This window comes from Juglans microcarpa x Juglans regia, chromosome 4S (assembly GCF_004785595.1).
Source record: "Juglans microcarpa x Juglans regia isolate MS1-56 chromosome 4S, Jm3101_v1.0, whole genome shotgun sequence".
Taxonomy (NCBI): domain Eukaryota; kingdom Viridiplantae; phylum Streptophyta; class Magnoliopsida; order Fagales; family Juglandaceae; genus Juglans; species Juglans microcarpa x Juglans regia.
The window spans coordinates 2451383-2476108 of record NC_054601.1 but is presented as its reverse complement, the minus strand read 5'-3'; the positions used below and the strand labels follow the sequence as shown (position 1 = coordinate 2476108).

The 24726-nt window shown below is 35.3% G+C and overlaps 2 protein-coding genes across 2 annotated transcripts; both read right to left on the bottom strand.

Annotated features, from left to right (window-relative positions):
• Positions 1–3629: 3629 nt before the first annotated feature.
• On the bottom strand, positions 3630–4753 carry LOC121263853 (dehydration-responsive element-binding protein 3-like). The gene has a single exon (XM_041166934.1). It carries the CDS (start codon positions 4537–4539, stop codon positions 3829–3831), a length of 711 nt encoding a protein of 236 aa, XP_041022868.1. The 5' UTR covers positions 4540–4753; the 3' UTR covers positions 3630–3828.
• An 8183-nt stretch (positions 4754–12936) lies between these two features.
• Positions 12937–14006, bottom strand: LOC121262707. Its single transcript, XM_041165296.1, has 3 exons — positions 13762–14006; positions 13458–13624; positions 12937–13024 (listed from the first exon to the last, which is right to left on the bottom strand). Exons 1-3 carry the CDS (start codon positions 13867–13869, stop codon positions 12937–12939), a joined length of 363 nt encoding a protein of 120 aa, XP_041021230.1. The 5' UTR covers positions 13870–14006.
• Positions 14007–24726: the final 10720 nt, after the last annotated feature.

Below are 24726 nucleotides of genomic sequence, written 5' to 3'. Positions count from 1 at the left end.
TTTTTGTGGGGACATCCACATTAAATAATTTATAATTTTACGAGGCAATCCAGCAGCTTGCTGTAAAAGAAGAGTTATATGATAAAAGAAAGAGTTATTCCATTCTAAGTCAGTGTAAATAATGCAACGCTTTACATCATTTAAATATTAAATCTGATTTATAGAATTTATTGGTAATAGGGTTTTTCTTAAAAGAATCAAACTTTATCACAGCCACATGAGCATTAAACGCGACCGTGAAATAAATAAATTAATTAAAAAGTTTGTCTAAATCATTGGCAGATAAGAATAAAAACATAAACTAGAGCTTGGAACAGTTACGAAGTCTTTATCATACTACATATCAATCATTATTTCATTCTTTATTAATTATCATTTTGGTTAGTCTTTTTCTTCTTAAAATATGGACTCCGGATCCCAAATATGGAAATAGGTTTTTGTAATCATGCATTGGACAATTTTAACGAACTCTCATCAGCGTTAGGTCTTGTATTGATCACATTCATGCTTTTACCTTTTGAGTAAGAATTTCGTCGTTTGCTTGTTTGTCAACTGCCAAAGTACTTGACACGATGACGATCTATATATATATATATATATATATATATGATGATGATGATCATGTGTAGAAGAAATTTCCAATTTAATTAGCAAGTGTTTTATCATGTAGATCATCAATTCTTCAAATTTAAGCCCTTATTTAAGAATTATCATTACACACTTACAAAAATTAAGTGCATCAATTAAGGGAAACAATTAATAACACGATAAAACAAATAATAGTAGATCATATAATCTGACCAGGATGCATACTATATTAAAATAATTATAAATGATTAAATCTATATTTTTCCATCAATTTAAATTTTCGGGACAAATAATAATTTCACAGGATCAAAACAAAAATCCCAAATTTGAACTATCGCCTTGCGTCGTAGTTAGAAGACCTAAAAAGCTCAGAACTTGTCTAAAAGAAAGTTTTTATTTTCAAGAGAATGAACTGTCAAATTATATTATCTGATAATTAAATAGTTGAAATCGCTCTTAATTTGTCACAAACATGGACTATCCTTATTCCTTAACAAGGAAAGCCCCAAAATTATTTATTCGCCGTATTAAAACCATGCGAAGTGTTTAGGTGGGTCTCAATTATTGTCCATGCGCACTTTATACAAGTGCTGATGGCGCCATCAAATTAACCATCAAAATTATTAATTAAGCAAATTCTTGCGAGATGATCAATCATTGAGACCTGTTCGGATAGTGAAATGAGATGAGTTGAAATAATTTGTAAATAATAATGAGATTATTAATTAAAATTAAAAACTTCATCTCATTTCTATATCCAAATAGACCGTAAATCATTACTAAATCAAGGACCCAAAATAGGTTTCTTTAATATTTTGCTTTTAATATATATCTAATTCTACCCTTTACTATATATATATATATATAATGCCCATAATTAATATGCTTCGTTAGTTAGTTTTTAAAAACCTAATCCTACCCCCTGACTATATTAGTACTGAAATATTTCTTGTGTCCAGGTGCGGAACCAACCTTTGGCTGTACCCCCAAAATTTCAAAAAAACACATTTCTTTTTATGATTTTGTTGTGAGACAATTAATATTTTGCCTCTCAAAAGAATTATTTTTGTAATTTTACTCTTCAACTTGAATTTCAAGTGCACCATCACGTCTCGAAAATTACAAGTTACATTATTCTACATTGAGTTATTATATTTTTACATTAATGTGTAGAGCACATTATTTGAATCACTTAAATAATAAGATTTGATTTGTAAAATTTTAAAATTTATCTTTCAAATCTAATTATGTCTTAGAAACACTTTAAGTATGCTATCCACACTGACTTATAAATATAATTTTTTTTATACATCAAATACTTTTATATCCTCCTTTAATAATTTTATTTTTAAGTTTATAATAGTAGTTTATACCCAAGTCATTTTCGTCTTATAGATATCCATGTGAAACTTTTTCGTCAACATAAAAGACCGTTCATTCGACATTGGTCAAGAATATGTGGTTACAAATATATAAATATATATATATATATATATATATATATAACTTTTTCTTTAAATATATATATATATACTTGACAACTATTCTACCAACCTTGGGGCTTAAATTAATCTGGGGATCCACTTTAACTATTTTAGCATATATAATTCGTTTACAGTCTAGCCTCTTTTTTTGAAATTTCTCAATTTATTTTATTTAATTATTATAATTATTTTAAATTTTTATATAAAATAAAATAAACAAGTAATTTTATTAAAATCTTAAAATAAAAATAATATAAATAAAATATTTTAAAAATATTTTATTCATCTTTTAATTTTTATCTTAACTCATTAATCTTATCTGTAAAAATAAGACATTATTGTTCCATATCGAGAATTTAAATCTATATTTTCGCAAATTAAACTGGACTTTAATCTGCATATAAATTCTGAAAAACAAAAAATCGAAATTCTAACAACAAATTCGCGGTAAATAGACATCTTTAGACTAGATAAAAGGTTAAAAAAATAAAAAAAGAAGAAGGTTACACTTTTCACCTCATCACATCACACGAGAAACAATAAAAATTCCTGACGCTTGTTTTCATCTTTTTCTTCAGTAAAATTTATTAGTTATTGTCAGTCACTTTATCATTATTAGCCAGAATGCGAAGCTTTCAACGACATAATTATTTGAGAGAGGGATAGCGTCGAGGGTCTTCCTTGCATGCATGGTTACCCAGAGTCCAGACACAGAGAGAGAGAGAGAGTGACATGTGGGGTGGCTACATAGTTCTATGATTTGTCTCACGTCCATCCAGGGAAAATTTTGGAAATATCATGGCCAGTGAACTCCAAACCAGGTTTAAAACCCAAACCCATCGGAGACAGCCTTGTTTTTCAATGGCAAGGTATTCATGTACAGTGGCCGGCCCCTTTTGGATAAAAAAGTTATCCTATCTTATCTCAATTTATTTTATTTAATTATTTTAATTATTTTAATTTTTTATATAAAATATAATAAATAATTTATTCAATTTTTAAATGTCATCTCATTTCACTAGGCTAGCTACCCCATTCGGGAAATTATTTGAGGGTCATTTTTGCAAGTCACAGTCTTTCACCATCGCTCACCTTCCGCCAATTAAAAGCTAAAGCCCCCCTCCCGTTTGTTTGGTCGGAAGCCTCCTGTATTACTTTCCAAACTAAGGATTAATCGAGGTATCTCCGGTACCGTTTGAAAAATGAGTTGATACAAGAGGAAAGTTATATTATTAAAATATTAGTTTTTAATATTATAATTATTTTAATATTTTAAAAAAATATAATAATGAGAGATATAGAACGCTAAGAAGTACGGACGCTTTTACTGGGTTTAGTTCTGGACTTCCTCTTGTTTTTTTAGTTAGAATCAATTCACTACAATATGGTCAACTTCACTCCAAAAGGATCGATCTTCACAGAATTTTTCCTTTTTTGGTACAAAAACGACGACAAGCTTCGCTCAGATGAACTTTGAAGTGTGTGTGTGTGTGTGAGAGAGAGAGAGAGAGAGGAGAAGCTTTCATCTTTTTAGCACTTCGCAACAACCATGGCAAGGAAATTAATGCATTTTCTTCTTTTCACACTAACACTGTACAGTTAGATGAGGAAGAGGTTTACACAGAAAAACACACGCAGAAATGGAAAAAAAGAAAGAGATTTTAACCCTTCATTGAAAAAGTTAAAGGGCTTAAAGCTGAGAAAAGAAAAAGAAAAAGAAAAAGATGGGATAGACACTCACATTCGCAAAACAGAGCTAGTACTTGTACTCCCGCAGTACCCCTTCAAAGCTATTTATTGATCCATTCTCCGGCAGTGCCAATTGATCGAAAGCATCTGCATACCCACAATCCTCCACGCTCTGCAGCCATGGCGGGGAGTACATCCCCCACCAATCCACCGAGTCCACTAACACAAACTCCTTACTCAAGCGCTCTGACTCATAATTCGTCCCCAAACTCGGCAACTCAACGATCTCACTCAACTCCTCTGACTCTTTCGACAAGTCCATCGCCGAAACCAGCGACGACAACGACGGTGGAGGCGAGTCGAAGTTAGCCATCTGGGCTGCTTTGGCCGCCGCGGCCTGCACATCACGTGGAGCGAGAGAGACGGGGCGAGGCAATGAGTGGGCGAGCTCCGGGAAATTGAGTATAGCAGACTTTCCTTTGATGCTCAGCGCAGCGACATCGTGGGCTCTAGCGGCCATTTCCGGGGTGGGGAAAGTGCCCAGCCATATGCGGGATTTCTTGCGGGGCTCGCGGATTTCGGAGACCCATTTGCCCCAATTTCTCATGCGAACGCCGCGGTATACTGGGACGTTCTTGGTGGAGTCCCGCATTCGCTTGTCTTTTCTGGAGTCTGGCAATGGGGGTTTGGAGTTTCGGGGTGAGGATGGGGATGGAGGGTTGGAACAGAAAGAGTTTGAGCTGCTTTCAGTTTCTGAGTTCTGGGGTTCACTACTCATTGTTTTGGGCACCCTGTGATCAATAATTATCTTCTTTTATTGGACCAGCTGAGTATTGCTTTCTGCTGTGAGCTAAAAGAAACTACTTGTTTAGAAGTGGAGGCTTTTAAGAAAACAGTCAATGGCAATGGCCAGTTTGGCTTCTGTACAAAGATTTAAACGATCAACGAATAGAGTAATTAATGCTCAGAAAAGAGATGAAGAGAGCTTGGCTCATTGATCCTTCACTTACAACACTTATAAGGACTCAAGACGAGAGAGAGAGAGAGAGAGAGAGAGAGAAGGGTCCACAAACGAAATGGGTCACTTTGCAAGACCTATGGAAGAATGGGGTCCCCTTTCTCTGGTACCACACAACCCCCATTAATTTCCCAACTTTTTTATCTTTACAAGTTTTACCTATTTTTCACTGTTCATTTATCCCTTATCTTTTTCTTATTCTTCCTTGTTACCAGTAGCGGATTACCATTTTTGTCCTGTCTTGTACCTTTTTTTAAAATAAGTTTCATTGAATGATATAATATAATATATATATGGAAAATGTCAGAGGAGTCACTTAAACGTATTGTTCAATTTTAACTCTAATGCATTTTTATTTTTTTTCAGAAAGTAATTATTAGTAAAATTGTATATATTTTTTATTATTTTTTTAATGATTAAGAATGTTAAAAAAAATACCTAAAAGAAAATCAAAAGAAAAAAAATAAAAAATTTATAACCAAAAGTATGACCAGTGATATATGCTGGGCAACCCGCTAATATAATCCTCTCTATATATATATATATATTGAGACATTGGAGGTCATAAGAATCACTTTAAAATGTTTTGAATAAGAATAATTATATTTAAAAATCTTTACATCATACATCATCTATATATTATAATTTGATTTAAAAAATAAATTATCAAATTATATTACGTAAATAATATACAGTATAAAAACACTAAAATATCAGAACTCTTTTGAGTAAAGATATGTTTTGAAGTTTTCCGATTTTTATCCATGTTTGTCCATCTTTATTTGTATTTTTTGAATTGGATGGCTGTTGTTTTTATCTTTGATAATATCTTTCTCACCTGAAATGACTTTCCATCTTTTTCCAATTCCAGCATATTATATTATATATAAGAAACATTTGTAAAATGCATGCGCGGGTAAAAACATGTTTTTATTTTTTTCTATTTTTATCGATGTTTCTTCATCTTTATTCTTTTCTGGAATTGGAATGATGTTATTTTGTTGTTAACGAGGACACTCAACCACACGTGGCTGAATGAAGGTACGCATCAAAATGATGCCAAGTAATACTGGAGCCGGCCCTAAATATTTACAGAGAGAAGAACCTCTACTTTCTCTCTAGAAAGTCAAATCGAAAAGAAATTTTTTTTTTACAAGCGATTTTGTATATCAAATTACGTATTAATGTTAAATATAAGACATTTTTTTATTTATTTTTATAATAAAAAAAATTATGTAAGTGTTGGTATGCAGTTTGATGCGCCAAACTGCTTATTCATAACAAATCCAATTGAAAAACACCTTATAGGGGATGGGAGTTTCGGCCCCTCCCTCCTCCCAGATGCAATTTTCTCTAAATATTTAATTTTTTAGTCAATGTTATGGTTTTATTTTTATTTTTATGATCAAAAGTATGGAGAAGCGGCGTTTGATGTTTTTTGGTAGCCAACAACCACCAAGTGCCCCACCATGGGGTTCCTAGGCCGCTGATTTTTTAGGCTATTGAAAGTTTTCCAAAAGGAGCGACTCGTGATCCACACACGCAGGTCAAAGTGCGCGCGTGACCTCCACACGCCACCACATAGAAGGCTATGTTGCCGCCACATACGGCATTTCTGGGGTCAAAGATCTTGTTAGCTTCAGGATCGATGGTCCGACACACTTCTAGCGTGGCGCATGTCTTGCTCATTGTTTTTTTTTTATTTTCAGTGTATTTCAAGTTTCTATTTTGTTGTATTTCTGTTTTTGATTTTCCTATGTTTTTCTATTTTGTTGCTTGTGTTAGGTAAAAATAAAAAGAAATAGGTATTGGACTTGTTGTTCATACCAGAAGAACCCTCTCCTCCTTTGGAGGATGGGGGCGGTTGTCCCTCTCCTACTTTAGAGAATGGAGGTTGGTTATTTTGTTTTTACAGAGTATTATATTCTCAGACAAATTGGGATTGAAATCTCTGTTCTTACAGAATCTCATATTTTAGAAAGTTTTGTTATTAGAAAGCTTATAGAAGTTAAGACAATACCCGTCACAAAGAAATTTGTGAGCAGGGAAGCCCCAAACAGATGAGTAGTTTGACTTGTAATATGGATTTTTTCTGTATTTATCAGTCATAACTGTAACTTCGATTTCATTGAATGAAATGAAGTCTATTTCTCATACAAAAAAGGTACGCACAAAAAAAAACCACACGTGGCTGAATTTGCAAACATGGCCGGTTTAAGGCCTCGTGTGGATAGTAGATGAATTCAGGTAACTTGTAAATAATAATAAAATGATTTGTAAATAGTAATAAAATTATTTGAATTAGAATGTTTTATGGAGTTTCAGAAAATGAAAGAGAAAAAGTTGAATTAAAATATTATAAAATTAAAATATTTTTAGAATATAATTTTTTAATATAATTTTTGTTTTAAAATTTGAAAAGTTGAATTATCTTTTGTGTTTTGTTTAGAAGTTTGTGAAAATTGTAATGATTAGGTAATAATTAAATGAAAATTTTAAAAATTTGAAATTAAAGAATGTTTATATTTGTGGTGTTTAGATATTGAGATGAGATGAGAAGATTTTGCAATCCAAACGGGTTCTAAAGTGAGAAAACAAACACAAAACGCCATCTCTAATAGGCATCATTACAACTCTCGATCCTCCTCATTAGGGCTGGGCTCTAACTCTGACCAAAGTCAGAGGCCAAGTTAAACTCCGACTCTGATCAGAGTTGCTGGAATCAATTTTGAAGTGTCGAAGCTCACTTGAAGTTTGATATTTTTTTTTTCCAATTTTCTTACTACTTTCCCAACAGCCAAAGATCCCAAACAACAATCAACAACATCTAACAATTTTCGTCAACATCCAACAACCTCACATTGGAAAAGTTCGTATATGCACTCCTACGGTCCTACCCCTGCCTTTGTCATGCTTTGCGAGTTGGATGAGATAAAACAACTCGCAAAAATTAGGAATAGAGAAAGTTATCGATTGAGAAAGTGAGAGAATGAAAGAAGAGAAAATGGCATTGGGTTTGAAAGGAAGAGATGAATATATATAGGAGGTTAAACAGAGTTGTTTTAAGTCATGTTACAAAACAGTCTCGTGCGTACGCACACACGCTGGGGGGTGGGGTGGGCAAGCATGAGTCAGGATCTTTGCAAATCCGTGCCTGTACGGTTAGGCCACTCAACTCCATGCTAGTTACGTTACAATATTACAGATATTAAGTAGGAGCTTATATCGATTCCGACTCCGATCAAAATCTTCTCCGACAATTTTGAACTCTGAATTTTTTGACTCTATCAAAATCAAAGTAGATGTCAACCGGAATCAAAATTTTTGGAAGATTTGCACAGCCCTACTCTCCCCATATCCCAACATTTCACCCGAACAGACACTCATGCTTCTCTAATTTATTTTTCTTCAACTTTCAATACTATTATTGCTACTTATACGTATTTGACCAAACATCCTACATGCATGATGCATGGATCGATGGATCATCCATTTCACCCGGCCCGCCATTTCCTCAATAAAACCGCCCAATTAGTTGTCATAATTAATGCTTTTACCCTAAATTATAATAATATTACTATTAAATTATGATTCAATTTTTAAAATTTATCGAATTATATTATGTAATTACTTTATTTTGTGTGAACTACTCTTATATTTAAAAATGTTCTTAAATTTATTATCACATCTCAAAGATCTCCCCATAATCGAAAGTCGCCTTGGCTCTGAGCTGATCTTGAAGAGTACCATTTTGCCAGTGAGGACCTGAGGTAGCTAGTTAAATCCTTGTTGAAGTATGTAGCTAGGCTGAACTTGAGCTTGGACCTGATCATCTATATATAAATATATAGATATATATTATATATGCTCGTTAATAGTAACTTAAGTAAAACTCAAATTAGATTATTTTTAATAAAAATTATCATAATGAGTACAAACTTTATTTCACAAAAAAATATATGATATCTTGTTCACAACTTTTATTTCGCAATACTAATTAATTTACTCGAAGTATATGCTAACACTACAAGAAAAATGGATTTTTGTAACTAGTTAATTCCAGCGAAATGATTATTTGCAACTAAAATTAGTTGCGAATAGTCTTTTGGTTACAATAAATTGGTCACAAAAGCCTATTTTTCTTGTAGTGTAACGGGATAATAATAATAAGATAAAATATATTTCATATTAACATTTATTAATCCTTATTATTGTTATTAATTAGCTTATCCCATATATATATGACAGTGATTTTTCTCTACTTGGATGTTGAAATTGCGCTAGTGGAGATTTATAACGTGGGGGCTGCATGATACTAGCTAGCTAGCTTTCATGGCAAGTCTTAAAACGAAGAAAAAAGATTGGTGATTGACAAATGTGACCAATGACTTTAATAATATTATGGATTAATATTAAATCTGCATGGTTAGAAAGATTTGACATATGTCTTAACCCGATGGAGGATAATGTTGTCATTATACGGAAAATTAAGGCTGCGTTTGGATGTTGAACTGAGTTGAGTTGAGTTGAGTTTAGATGATAAAATATTATTAGAATATTATTTATTATTATTATTATTATTTTAAAATTTGAAAAAGTTGAATTATTTATTATATTTTGTGTTGGAATTTGAAAAAGTTGTAATGATGAGTTAAGATAAGTTGAGAGATTTGAGATCCAAACTAGCCATAAATCATGTCATGACGTGAATGATTATAAAATCTTATAACGAATTAACAAAACAAAACAAAATAAAAAAGGTACATATATATATATAGAGAGAGAAGCAATTTTTGCACAATATCTCTCTATAAATCTTCTTCTGTTTAGGCGATGCCATAATTTCATGATAATAATAAATTAGCCAGTTTGAAAAATAGATGTTTATTTAAATTGCTGGGGTACTATACCCAATATTGGACTGATTGGCTTATATATACATTGGTTTCCATAGATCATCGAGTAGACTGGTAGCGGTTGCATTGTTCTCGACTCCTTAATTTCAACAACTCAGCCATGCATGCACCTCATGACCAACACCCACCTCCCGCCCCATCTGGGTCCCAACCACATAATTACGAGCTATGTCGCACCCACGGTGTACCGGTGAGATCAAATGTACGTGGGATCTCGCCACGACTGCATGGTGCATTAATCCAGCTAATAAATGAACTTACCCCACTTCTCAAAAACGACTTGATGAGGGGAACCTAGCTCTACGTGTATATTAAAGAAATTTAAAACTACATGATTAATTTGTATATGCATTCACATGGGCTTGCAAAATGCAATCGTTTTGCTTCGGTCACGCATTGATCACTAGATCCAGTGGTACTACTTTTGAGCGTGACATCTTACAATAACACATGACTTCCAACGGAAGTTCAATTGTACGTACGTGATATCAATTGATCATGCGATCGATCGATCGTATGACTGACCGTATTAATATAAACGACGGACGTACTATTTATATATGTTAGCAAGATGACAAGAAATTATGTTTCTAGACATGCATGACTCTTGTGATTAGGTTAGAGATTATCAAAACTGTCTCTCGCAATAGTCGATCAAATGCCTTGCCAACTTCTTGATTATTCTTTCTGGTATTCTTTTTCTCACGAGGGAATAAAAAACCTGTATTAAGACAAAATATAATGATTATATATATATTTTTATCAGTATAATATTTTGAGATAAGTGATGATTTTACATGGGATAAGTTCAAACCTTGACTCTCACTCTTTCTATTTAACTAAATATTTCACGTGTTAAGCTCATTTATTGATCAGGAAGAGTCCGATCCACATGTGAGAATTAGGAGTATTAAAACAAAATATAATAATTAAATCTACATTTTCTCATCAATTTAAATTTTTGAAACAAGTGATAATTTTATCTTAATCAACACAATATTCTAACTAGCTAGCTAGGCAACCTTAATTAGCTCAAGCATGTTAATTTTCTTTAGTAATTCATGTTCATGATGTGATCTCAGCTAGCTAGCAAACGAATAGCCCCCGCGGCCGGGATGTCTTTCTCACGTTCCAATTTTACAGATAATATTGTAGTAGTACTACTTATACTTGTAGATGATGTTGATATTGCACCAAAAAAATGAGCTGTTGTACGTTGAAATGTAAATTTGGACCCATAATCAATTATAAGTCCAATAAGATTTATAAGAGTTAACTTCTACATGAATCCCTCTGTCGCTTTCAGACGTACAAAACAAAATGAGTGAAATCCATGGCCACAATTTTGATTCGTCATATCATTCTGTAACTTCTGGGGTCATAGCAGATAGAAACCATCCAAGGAGCTTGCCACTGTTACAACCATCACCGATTTAAAGATCTTTCTCTGCATGTCATTATTTAATTTCCCCTCCAAACATTTATAAAAATAAGGAATTCTTTTCTATGACACTAGGATATGTCACATGTGCATGTATAACGTACGTACGGTGTCAAGATGAAGTTTGCAACGGAAAGCTAATTGCTAGCAAGTCCATAAATTTTGAATTTATTATTTTAAAAATAAGAACTTGATAGTCGATGAACAGTATCACATCAACACAACGATGAGAGTAAAATGTGTGTACTATATATATATATATATATATCGCGTCATAGCTCATGTATTAATACAAGATTTAATTACTTTTAATATTGCATAGTTGGGTACGTGTGTATATATATATACATACATATATATAGAGAGAAATGCTTAGTCACATGTCACTAAAATTTCCGGCGATTTTGAGTCGGCAAAGGATTGCTGTTATTATAGAGCTTGATCATCTAGAATCATTATTGTCGAACACCCACCCGCATATATAAAATATGTCATGTCAATTTATCCTTGATCACTCTTTTAAAAAGAAGTTGCCCTTAAATTAAATCGAGACATCAAAAAAAACATAAATGATGACGTTTTATATTTGCTAAAATTTATTTTTTATTTTCATTAAATTATTTATTAATCATTTTTTTTAAACCATATTATTTTTATAAAAAAAGTGTTTCGCCCGCAAGCGCAAAAGCTTCCTATCTAGTATATATATATATATATATAATAAATCAAAGTACTTTGATGCACAGCCAACCGGCACCTGGTGCATTCTTGTCCCTTCCTTCTACACATTCATTTTAGCTTCAAAAGGTACACTAATAATTTCAAAAACAAGTGGAGATGCAGGGGATCGAACCCTGTACCTCTCGCATGCAAAGCGAGCGCTCTACCATTTTATAAAATGATATTACTTTTTTAGACTTTTTATAAAAATATTTCTCGTTTCAAATATAGTTGTGTAAAATATTATAAATTTTCACTCCTGAACAAATGGGGAAAGAACCAACAGCTTGATTTGTATTATGTAGGGGACATATTTTTAGATGAAACAAAACGAATTTTAGGATTGAATAAACTAAATACTCATAAGAGACGATCACCTATTCGTTCAGTTTACGCATGATCTGCATCACATGAGATGACGTAGCAACGCTGCAACATGTTCCATGCATGGCAGTCCATAGATTTAAATAAAAAAAACAAAAGAGAGTCCGACCTGCCGGATTCGAACCAGCGACCTAAGGATGTCTTTCAGGTTTAGACCCACTACAGTCCTCCGCTCTAGTAAAATTTTTTCTAGCGATTTTGAGAGCAGCTGCAAATAATAAGCCTTTTTCGGCAATTTATTTCACCAAAAAAAGGATCATATCTTGCCGGAAAAGAAAGTCAAAAAGTGTCTAACTTTAATATCTGAATATTTCCGGCTATAAAATCGCGGTAAATGTATCTTTGCGGCGATTTCAAGTTGCCACAAATAAGATAAAAAAACAATAACTGCCGGAAATGGTCTCTTAGAAAAAAAAAAAAAAAAAAAGATGCTAGAACATAATACATTAAAGTGTGTTTGTATGTTGAAGTGAGTTGAGTTGAGTTGAGTTGAGATGATAAAATATTGTTAGAATATTATTTTTTAATATTATTATTATTTTGAGATTTGAAAAAGTTGAATTATTTATTATATTTTATGTTGTAATTTGAAAAAATTATAATAATGAGTTGAGATGAGTTGAGAGTAGTTGAAAAAAGTCCGATCCACTTTGTACTAAGACAGATTAAATACATCAAATATTGTTTCAAGTACTTTTATGAAAATAATTGACTTCCAATTCTTACAGCAGGTCGTACAAGGACGACAACAACTTTAAATGAGGCACTCAGGTATATATGGCACCTGCATTGTGGCAGTAATGCATTATTACTACTAGATAATGAAATGTATCTAGTAGTAACGCATTATTACTACTAGACAGTGAAATTCATTTAAAAGAAAGATGAATATCAATGATGATTGTTCTGACCATTGAATCTTTGTAAAAAAGAAACAATTTGTTTTGCTGCATGCACATGAAACTCTAAGAGCATAGAAGGTTTTCAAAATATATATTCAAACTTAAATTGTACCAAAACTTAATATTTTCATGGCTAACATTATGTGTCAATAAACTATACATCATGTAAGGAAATGTGTACACACACACATAGATATCATGTCCAAAATCATTGAGACTAAAATATTGCCAGCAAACCTACTTAGTTTTTTTCATAGAAAATTTGCCTTCAGGATAGAACTAAATAACAAATTCATCAAGTTTGTACGTACATACCCATGCTGCCCAAGCAAGGTCGTCAAATAATGCCTGCACGGAAGAAGAATTACATAAAGGGTTGCCAGGATAAAGGGTGCAGCCACTACAAGCCATCCCAACAACTGTAAAGATTGAAAGATAAATGGAGTTTCAATTGTGGCCATGCCATTAAACAGCAGTGGAAGCTAAAGCAAATAATGTAAAAAGGCAGAAGAAAATATCTTAGGTCAGGACTGAAATGCTCAAGCTTTAAAATTTTAATAGTGAAAACTGATATCAACTACAAATGATGAAATCAAATGCAAATTGGTCTTCTAAAAGCACACAAGTACCTCAACTCTATCCGAGTTGCAATAAAGTTTGCCAGCATTACACTTGGGGCATGGCAACGAGATCCAAGCAATGCAATAGCCATCCCACATAGAAACATAGTCACCCTTGTCAATGAAGCCTTTGTTCATCTAAAGAATGCTTGCAATACAACAAATAGCTTCACTGTTCTTTCCACACACATATATACAAAGCACTACTAATGCACATGGTATATAATAAACTATGCATAATGATTCAAAGATCAGATCACTTAGATATACGCACCTTGATATATGCACCTTTTCTAGACTTGGATAAACATGATGAGTGCTTATAAAAAACAAGTAACAACATTTTCACAATATTCATACGAGAGGATACCTGTTTGGGAACGAGGGGAATGAGTTTATCCAACGAGATCCGAGGGGAGAGAGAGATATCTTCGACGGGAGGGTGAAAGGGCTGAGGGAAAGGTCACCCACGGTGATTTGACGCTAAGGGAGCACCTCTAGTGGCACTCACGGTGGCTGTGGGCGGCAGCGCTAGGTGTGAGATCCCTATTTTTTTATGAGTTTTTAATTCCTTATATTTTAATTAAATGTGTTATTTTAAATATGTTATTGTGTTATTTTTGTTATTTTAATTGTGCTATTTTATTTGTTTTATTTATGTTATTTTGTTTTAATTTATTTTGGTGTGTTTTTAATTTGGGCTTTTTAATTTGTTGTGTTTGGTTTGTGTGTGAGGAGAGGCCCAACCCGTTTGGTTTTATGACCCAGCCCAGTGTATTCTGTTTCAACCCGAAGCCCAGCCCGAAGCCCAGCCTGTGCATATAGGAGAACCCAGCCCTCCCCTTAAAAGAAATGGCGCCGTTTTGAAAGGAAATCCTTAGGGTTTCATCACTTCCTTCCTTGCGCCGTGCTGCTTTTCTTCCTCCTTTCTTCTTCTTTTCTTCTAGTTTCTTCTGCAAATCTTCTTCTTCCTTCGAGCTTCTTCCTCCACACAGCAGCTGCCGACGCCATTCGAAGCTTAGTCATGTTTTTTAGCCTCAAGCTGCCACCTCCATCTTCCTTTTTCTTCTTGGTGTCGTTCGACTAGAGTTTTCGAAAGCTTGCTGTCAATCCGTTGCTCCACGCGGCCACCACATCCTTCTTCCATGGCTTTCCCCATGTCGAGCTGCGGTGTTTTCTGCATCATGCACCATCACACGTCTCTTCCACGACCGTTTTCTCTTCTTCTACCCGTGCGACACACGGCGCTTCAAACCGCCACTCTTGGCCTATTTAAAGGCCACGGCTTCAGCAAATTAAATGTTCCGAAAATCCTCATCTTCTCTCTCGCTTAAGTTTACCTCATTTCTTGGTGTCTGAGATTTGTTCTGTATATTTGTTAGTGAAACCGTGAGCTTGTGTTGTTTTGCCGAGCTTTATTCGATTCTAAAATTGTGAAATTTCACTCGGTTTCTTGGAGAAATTGTTGGGTTGTAGTGAGTTGAATTTCCATCCGCTTGTAAATTGACCCAATCCGTGAATTGAGAGGCCTTTTTGACACTGTTTTGCCGTGAGCTCCGCCGTGTGCCGCCGCTGAGCCACCACCTTGAGCAAACGCCCTTTTGAGTGATCTTTCAGAAATACTCATCTTCGTGTGTATGTAATTTCCCAGTTTTATTAATAAATTTGTTGTAATTGTATTTTGTAAACTGTCATTTCTGTTGTAACTGTTGATTGTAATGATCTGTTGGATTTGGGCTATGGGCCGTTAAAGCATTGGGTTGTAACTGTTGTAATTGTTGGAATTGGGCCGGTTTGGAGGATGGGGTTTGACTTGTATTGTGAAATGGTAAAATTGTAAATAAATGATTATTTTTATAAATGAATTATTTTAATTGTATATTCCTATTAAATGATTGAACTGTATATTTATGGTTTTTATTAAAAATGTGTTGTGATGTCACATGGTCTGTTTGCGTTGGTGACTGAATATGTGGGTGCGTGTTTATCACGACCCCAAGCCGAGATGGGGTATTATCTCGGTGGAGCTCCTTTAGTCACTTGGGAGCGTAACAGACTGACGTGATTTTCCCTGAGTTGTCGCAGGGCGACAACGGAAACGGACGAGACGGTAAAGCTCTCGTACCGATTCCATGACCTTTTGGCTGGCGAGGTTAGAAGATGTTTGGCCATGTACACGCTGGGCGCGGAACTGGGTATTGCTCGTTACGAAATCTCATGTACAGACGTTACCCGTGATGTGACGAAGAAAGCCAGTGTGTGCGGACGATCCATAGGGGAGACCGTGGTGCATGCGTAATTTTGTAATAATTATGATCGGGACCAAAAATGGGATTTTTGGTGTGAGTATAAAAAGGGTATTTTTGGAAAATTGAATGTTGGGTTGTTATTCTGTCCATATGGGGACGTGTGATTATATTAATGTATTTTAAATCTCTTGGATGTTGTTTTAGTTAATTACTTGCTGAGATGTCATAATCTCATTGTGGTGTTTTACCCTACGGTTTCGTTTTATAGTGCGGTGGAGTTTGACGCAGAGCCCGAGTTTGAACCCGAGGGATCAGCTCCGCCGGAGGTTTGAGTTGTTGAGACGTTGATCGGCGTTATGGGATTTGTTCCCTTATGTTATTTCTTGTCTTTAATTTATGTCGGATGACTGTATAAATCTTGTAAAAATATTTTACTGTTTTTGAACAATTCTGGTATTTAATAAAGAAAGGCCTTTTATTTTTCTCCGCTGCGAATATTATTGTGTATATTTATTGCATGTTGTACACACTGTGAGCACTGGTTGTTGGGGTGTGTGATCCGTGTGGTCATCATCTCGGTGTCACGAACTCCATAAAAATAACACGTGGGGGTCGAGGGCGCCACACTAGGCGTGGGTACTTGGATCTGCTAAGATCCAGGAAGGAGAGAGAGAGAGAGAACGTCGGCGAGAGGTCGAGGGGCTGAGGGGGAAAGGACCCACGGTGACTCGACGGCAAGGGGGCCACTCGTGGTGGCACAGCTGGCGGAGGCAGGCAGCTCATGGAGGGGAAGCAGAGGGAAAAGGAGAGAGAGGCTCGGGCTTGCTTCAGGGAGGAGATCTGCGATGGGGAATTGAAGGTGGAAAGGCCGGCAACGTCGTTAAGGGGTGGTGCCGTTGGTAGCGGTGGCGACGACGGCTAGGCTGTGTGAGTAAGGGAAATTCACGAGAGAGAAAGAGAGGAGTCAGCTGGAAGGGAAGGAGAGAGAGGGAAGAAAGAAAACACAAACTTTTGGGATGGGAAAAAAGTAGAATGTGGGATTCTGAAATCGTGACATTTTCCGGCAACAATTTGTCGCCGCAAATATACCTTTGCAATAAACGTTTTCCCGACAGCCAAGTATCGTCGTAAAAGGTTAATAATCGCTACAATAAGTTTTGGTGAAAATTTTCTCGCCACAAAATTTCATCATATTGTTCCATTCCCAGTGAGTTTTTTTGTGGCAACAAAAAGTCCCTGCAAAAATTTGCAGCTAAAATTTTCTCGCCTCAAAATTTCATGATGTTGTTCCATTCCCAACGAGTTTTTTTGCGGCGACAAAAAGTCAAATTTCTAGCGTTTTTCCTCTTTCGCCGAAAAGAAAAATCTGCTACAATAAAAATCATTTTTTGCTGGTAAATTTAAATCGCTGCAAATACCACTTTTTCTTGTAGTGACAAAAAGATCATACAAAAGTAAACCTACAAATTGACGTAGTTTAATGTAGTACGTTAAATTGTAAAGTTACTTTTATTGTAAAGTAGATCTAACGTATCGTATGAAGTTATGTCAATTTCTGAATTTAATTTTGTAGGATATGTGTGTGTGACCCACCCTCATGTATAATTGTGTTTGAAATAATGTAATTGAGAAAAACTAGCCCAAGTAGGATCTTAAACTTGGCTTTAATTGTCTAATGAGAGGCCTAATCTGAAAACACCCAATAAGTCTGTACTTGGTCGGACAATCAAGAAAAGGTCATGAAAATCTAACAAAGTCAAGGTCTTTGCTTGGAGAGCATGCAAGTAAGGCTTGCCTACTCAGTATATAATCTCAAGAGGAGAAACGTTAATTCTGAAAGAAAGGTGTTGCTTCTATCAAGAAAACATAGAAGATCTATCACATGCACTATTTTATTGTCCTACCATATGAGAGCACTGGAATAAGCATCTACCTCGATTGGAAGAACTAGACAGTAATTAGAATGTGATGAATATTGCACTGAGAGTTAATGTGAAGGACAACATGGAAGACCTGGCAGTTTTTTTCTTAATAGCTTGGGGCATCTAATATCGCAAAAATAAGATGGTGCATGATAAAATTTGTGTAGAGCTGAGGCAAGTGATTGAACATGCCTTATCTTTGCAGAAGATCCATAAAGTGCTTAAAACTCTTTCAAGCCCAAAGACACATGCTTATTGTTACTAGAAACCACCCCACAAGGTTGTCTAAAATTAAATGTGGATGGAACTATGTTATTTGATCATCACAAAGCAGGGATATGTGCTATTCTCAGAGATGATAAAGGAGAAATAGTTATGGCTGCCAGCAAAATGGAAAATGAGGTTAATGATCTAGAATCTGTTGAATTATTAGCAATGTTTAGAAGTCTTCAACTTTGTGTCAACATGGATATTACTGAGCTTATTCTTGAAAGTGATTGTTTGTGGATGGTAAATGAGCTACAAGATGCAGATGAATCTTCATCAATTCTAGGGAACCTGCTAAAAGAAACAAAGAACCTGATGAAGTTGTTCATAGGTTGCCAAGTTCAACATATCAATCAACTTGGAAATGAGCTAGGCAGCTCATAGGCTTGCCCGCTATGCTAGGAATGTAGAAAGCATTGAGTTGTGATGAGATTATGTTCCAAATTTTATTTCTCAAGCCGTATGAATTAATAAAAGTTTGTAATGTTTTCTCATCAATGATATTTGTTTTCCCATAAAAAATAAATAAATAAAAGGTCATGAAAATCTTTACATGCTGCCTTGGTTTGGTTTTCAAGCCAGTTCCTTACATGCATGCATGTGTACGTGTTGAATAATAAACTTAATTTAGTAAATGTTAGATGAAGAGTTATCTTTTGGAAGATTCTTGAACTAGAGTGAAGGTTCATCTTGAAAGAAGTAATTCATGCATTTGGGGTATTCATGTACTTAGGTGTTCATGCACTAGGGAAGTTCATGTATTAGAGTAAATGTTAGGTGAATCTACAAGCCTATAAATACCCATGTATGCATTGGAACAAATAATAGCCACTTATGAAGCAATTCAATTAGAAGAATTTCCAAAATAGTCTTTCCTCTCTTCCCTCTAGAATAGAATATATGTTTCTCTCCTCCAGCAAACTGGTATCAAATCTATAATTTTCTATATCCTTAAGATGGCCAACTCGTCGTTTCAGTTTCAATTTCCGCATTTGACAAAGGAGAATTATGAGAACTGGTACATTCGAATTAAGGCTTTACTTGGATCTCAAGATGCATGGAAGATCGTAGAAAAGGTTATGAGGAGCCTAGAGATTAAACTTCGTTGAGTCTTAATCAAAAGGAGGCTATGCAAAGGTGTGGAAGAAGGACCAACAAGCTCTCACGCTCATCCATCAATGTTTAGATGAAGCAATGTTTGAGAAAGTGGCCAATGCCACTACTTCCAAGCAAGCATGAAAGATCTTACAAAACTCCTATCAAGGAGTTGATAAAGTGAAGAAGGTGCGGCTCCAAACGCTACGAGGTGAGTTCGAAATCCTTCGTATGCAAGAATCTGAGACGATTGTGGATTATTTTTCAAAATTGTTGGCCATTGTGAATCAAAAGAGGAGATATGGAGAAAAGCTGGAGGATGTCTGGGTGGTTGGAAGATTCTTAGCTCGTTGCTTTCAAAGTTCGATTATATTGTGGTGGCTATCGAAAAGTCGAAAGACTTGGAGACGATGACCATTGATCAACTCATGGGATCTCTCCAAACTCATGAAGAGAGACTCAAGAAGAAGAAGAAAGAACCTATTGAACAGGTTCTCGCCACAATGCTCTCTGTAAAAAAGAAGGAATGAGAGCATGATAAAAGTTAACGAGGAAGATGACGCAGACATGGACAAGGAAGAGGAAGAAGAGGATGAGGATGAGAAAGAGGTAGACAAAACAATCAAAACGCCAACCATGAAGAGAGAGGTCAATCCTGAAGAGGTCGTGGTAGAGGAAATTACTCAAGACAGAATGAGTGACAATATGACAAGTCCAAAATCAAATGTTACAATTGTCAAAAATATGATCACTATGCTTCGAAGTGGTGGAGTTCAGCTAGTAATGCTGAAGAGAAGGCGAATCACGTTAAAAATGAGGAAGCAGAGCCCACTTTGCTACTAGCCTACAAAGGAGAAGAAACTAGCAAAACGAATTTGTGGTATCTTGATAATGCTGCAAGCAATCATATGTGTGGAGACAAAAAAAAAGCTCATGAAGCTTGACGAATCGGTGAGCGGGAATGTCACTTTCAGAGATTTGTCAAAAGTTCCCATTAAAGGGAGATGTACGATTCTAATTCGGTTAAAAAATGGGAGCCATCAATTTATGTCAAATGTTTATTATGTTCCAAGTATAAAAAACAACATTTTGAGTTTGGGGCAACTCTTGGAAAAAGACTATGAGATTGAAATGAAAAATCATCGTCTTTTTCTAAGCGATGAGAAGAAGAATTTGATTGTTAAAGTGTCCATGACAAGAAATAGGATGCTTTTGCTTGATATTCAAATTGATGTGGCTAAGTGCCTAAAACCTTGTCTAAAAGATACATTTTGGCTTTGGTATTTGAGGCTTTGGCATGTGAATTTTGGTGGATTGAAGTTGTTGCCTCAAAAGGAGATGGTGAAAGGCTTGTTGCCTATTGATCAATCCGATCAACTTTGCGAAGGGTGTCTTGTTGGCAAACAATTCCGGAAGAGCTTTCAAAAATAATCATTTACAAGAGCAAGTGAGCTGCTCCAACTTGTTCATTCCGATGTTTGTAGACCGATCAAGTCTTCTTCATTTAATAAAAATTGGTACTTTCTCCTCTTTATTGATGACTTTAGTAGAAAAATGTGGGTATATTTTTTGAAAGAAAAATCTGAAGTATTTGGTACTTTTAAAAAAATTAAAGCACTTGTTGAAAAGCAAAGTGGCTATGAGATTAAGACTTTGAGATCAAATAGAAGGGGTGAGTTTACATCTAATGAATTTAATATGTTTTATGAAGCACGTGGGATTCGTTGGGCTTTGACGGTTCTGAGATCACCTCAACAAAACAGGGTAGTTGGAAGAAAGAACAGAACGATTCTCAATATGGCTCGAAGCATGTTAAAGACGAAAATGATGCCTAAAGAGTTTTGAGCGGAAGCAGTTGATAATGTTGTTTACTTATCAAACCATTGTCCTACAAAAAGTGTAGAGAACTCAACTCCCCAACTCCTCAAGTGTTTCCCATTTGAGAGCTTTTGGAAGTATTGGTTATGTGCATGTGCCTGATCAAGAAAGATCCAAGCTTAATGATAAAAGCAAGAAGCACATCTTCATTAGTTATGATCAAAGATCCAAAGGCTACAAACTTTATAATCCAAGCACTGAGAAGATGATCATTAGTAGAGATGTGGAATTTGACAAAGAGGGGTTTGTGGGATTGGAGTGATCAAGAAAATGTAAGATATGATTTCTTTCCCTTCCCTGAAAATGAAGATCAAGGAAATGATGTATAAGAACTCACGATTCCTCCTCAATCACCAAGAATTCCTAGTAATCTTTCATCATCTTCTTATGAAGGGAGTTCTAGTGAAAGGTAATCCCGAATGAAAAGTCTCCAAGATCTTTATGAGGTAACAGAGAATTTAAGTGATGATCTAACTCTTTTTTTGTCACTTTGCCGATTGTGAATCAATAGGTTTTGAAGAAGCAGTACGAGAGAAAATGTGAAGAATTGCCATGGATGAGGAGATCAAATCAATCAAGAAGAATGATACTTAGGAATTGGCGAATTTACCAGAGGGACAAACGCCCATTAGTGTAAAGTGAATTTTCAAAGTAAAAAAGAATGCCAAAGGAGAAGTAGAAAGATTCAATGTGAGATTGGTGGTCAAGGGATATAGCCAACGTCCCAGTATTGATTATAGAGAAGTCTGTGCCCCCGTTGCATGATCAGAGACGATCTGGATGATTATTTCTCTTGCAGCTGAAAAGAAGTGGAGCATTTATCAAATGGATGTCAAATCGGCTTTCCTGAATGGAATCCTTGAGGAAGAAGTTTATGTAGAGCAACCTATAGGTTATGTGGTCAAGGACAAGATGATAAAGTGTTGAAGTAAAAGAAAGCCTTGTACGGATTAAAACAAGCACCAAAAGCATAAAATAGTCGAATTGACAAATATTTTCAAGAGAATTGATTCACCAAGTGCCCGCATGAATATGCTCTCTATGCTAAGGTGTGTGAAAATAGAGACATTTTGCTTGTTTGCGTATATGTTGATGATTTAATTTTTACTGGAAACAATTCGAGCATGTTTGGAGAATTTAAGAAAGCTATGACGAGAGAATTTGAAATAACCGATACTAATCTCATGTCTTATTATCTTGGCATTGAGATCAAACAAATGGAGGATAAAATTTTTATCTCTCAATAAGGTTTTGCAAGGGAAATTCTCAAAAGGTTTAAGATAAAAAATTGTCAATCTGTGAGCACCCCGGTTGAATGTGGAACGAAATTCATCAAGCATGAAGACGGAGAGAATGTAGACCCCACAATGTTCAAGAGTCTTGTTGGAAGTTTGAAATACTTGACTTGCACAAAACCCAATATGCTTTATGGAGTTGGACTTGTTAGCCGATATATGGAGTCACCAAGCACAATGCATTTCAAAGCGGCTAAGAGAATTTTACGTTATCTGAAAGGTTCTATTGATTACAACCTTTTTTATTCATTTTCTAATGAATTTAAGCTTGTGGGGTATAGTGATAGTGATTGGGCCGGAGATTTGGATGACCGGAAGAGCACCACCAGTTTTGTGTTTTATTTGGGAAATACGACATTTACTTGGAGTTCTAAGAAGCAACCAATTGTGACGCTTTCCACATGCGAAGCTGAATATGTTGATGCGACATCTTGTGTTTGTCATGCAATTTGGCTGAGAAGGTTATTGAATGAGCTACTCATGCCACAAAAGGAAGCCACAGAGATTTTTGTTGATAACAAGTCAGCACTTGCAATGGCAAAAAATCCGGTCTTTCATGATAGAAGCAAGCATATTGATACAAGATTTCATTTTTTTCGAGAATGCATTGTCAAGAATGAAGTACAAGTCAAATTTGTGAAGACCCATGATCAAGTTGCATATATTTTTACAAAGCCTCTCAAGTATGATACTTTTAACAAGTTGCGGATGTTACTCAGAGTTACCAAGAATTAAGTTTAAAGGCAAGTATTGAATAATAAACTTAATTTAGTAAATGTTAGATGAAGAGTTGTCTTTTGGAAGATTCATGAACTAGAGTGAAGGTTCATCTTGAAAGAAGTAATTCATGTATTTGGGGTATGAGTGGGGCTACTATGCCACCCCACTCGTATCGCTGGTTTTTTTTTTTTCCTTTTTTTTTCACATTTTTTAATACATTTAAATATTTTTAAAAAATAAAAAAAATACACCAATACATTTAAAATCACTTCTTTAATCACTAAGTAAAAAAAATAAAAAAATTTGACCAACGGTCAAATAGAGCAGTCAAAGTGGGGCGGCATAGTAGACTTTCTCTTTAGGGTATTCATGTACTTGGGTATTCGTGTACTAGGGAAGTTCATGTACATATTAGAGTAAATGCTAGGTGAATCTACAAGCCTATAAATACCCATGTATGCATTGACACAAATAACAGCCACCTGTGAAGCAATTTAGTTCAAAAATTTTTCAAAATAGTCTCACATCTCTTCCCTATAGAATAGAATATATGTTTCTCTCCTCCAACGGTACGTACCTCAAACACATACTGTTTTAGGAGACGTGTTATGAGTTTCCTTCTTACATGTACCTGCAATATGCAAGGACGATGGTTCATTTTCCCTAAATATTTTAGATGTAGTAAATGGAAGTGTTTCTCAATCATCATCATATTGATCATATACGTACAATACATACATATGTATTTTCGAAAAAAATAATAATAAATTGTTTCTATATATAATTGAGTTGGACAAAATATATCGGACAATTTCGACCATGCACCTTGCCACCAGCTTGAAAGAGCGAAAAACACACACTAGCTTCCATCATTCAGCACAACCTGGAGTTAACTGATCGACCGAGTAGTACTATCCCTACACGTTGAAAGCTATCAACAATCCCAAACAAGTTAGGTTTCATGATCTATTTAAGATAAGCTAAAATCACATGTGGACGTATACTTCAAGAGGATTAGTCGACTATATATGTTCGAGGTTTCTTAGAAACGTTATAAAACTTAGATCTGCCGAATAAAGGAATTGATGATCATATATTTCAATAGAGAAAAGCTTCCAGCTAGATGGGTATAAAAATCATTTTCACACTAGCCAATCTAATCACAACACATAGGCATCTCAAACTCCAGCCTCATGCACCCAGCAACACCAAACCGTGCTCTCCCTCTCCCCCTCTCAAACACGCTACTCTTCCCTCTCTATTCTCAAACTCCATCCCTTCCGTTCCCTACCTCTCTCCCATCAGATGCCCAATTTTGATCTGCATGTGCTGCAAAGCAGGTTAAAAGATGGTTTTAGGTTTTCGACACTCTCTCGGGCTTCGATTATGGTTGTTCTGTTATCTCTGGACCTCTAATGTCGCTGTCTTGTGTGTGTATCCTTTTGACCTTGGATCTCTATTCGTAGATTGGGATGATTTTTGTTCAACTGGTGGAGACTGCTGTGTGACAGACACTTTGTGCTACCCTACCGAGAGAG

Coding starts and splice junctions, on each gene's coding strand:
- LOC121262707 (XM_041165296.1), bottom strand. CDS start 13,869: ATGTTTCTATGTGGGATGGCTATTGCATTGCTTGGATCTCGTTGCCAT. Junction 13,625..13,761: donor TAGAGTTGAGGTACTTGTGT/GCTTTTAGAAGA, acceptor TATTTGCTTTAG/CTTCCACTGCTGTTTAATGG. Junction 13,025..13,457: donor ACCTTGCTTGGGCAGCATGG/GTATGTACGTAC, acceptor GCCACAATGCAG/GTGCCATATATACCTGAGTG.
- LOC121263853 (XM_041166934.1), bottom strand. CDS start 4,539: ATGAGTAGTGAACCCCAGAACTCAGAAACTGAAAGCAGCTCAAACTCT.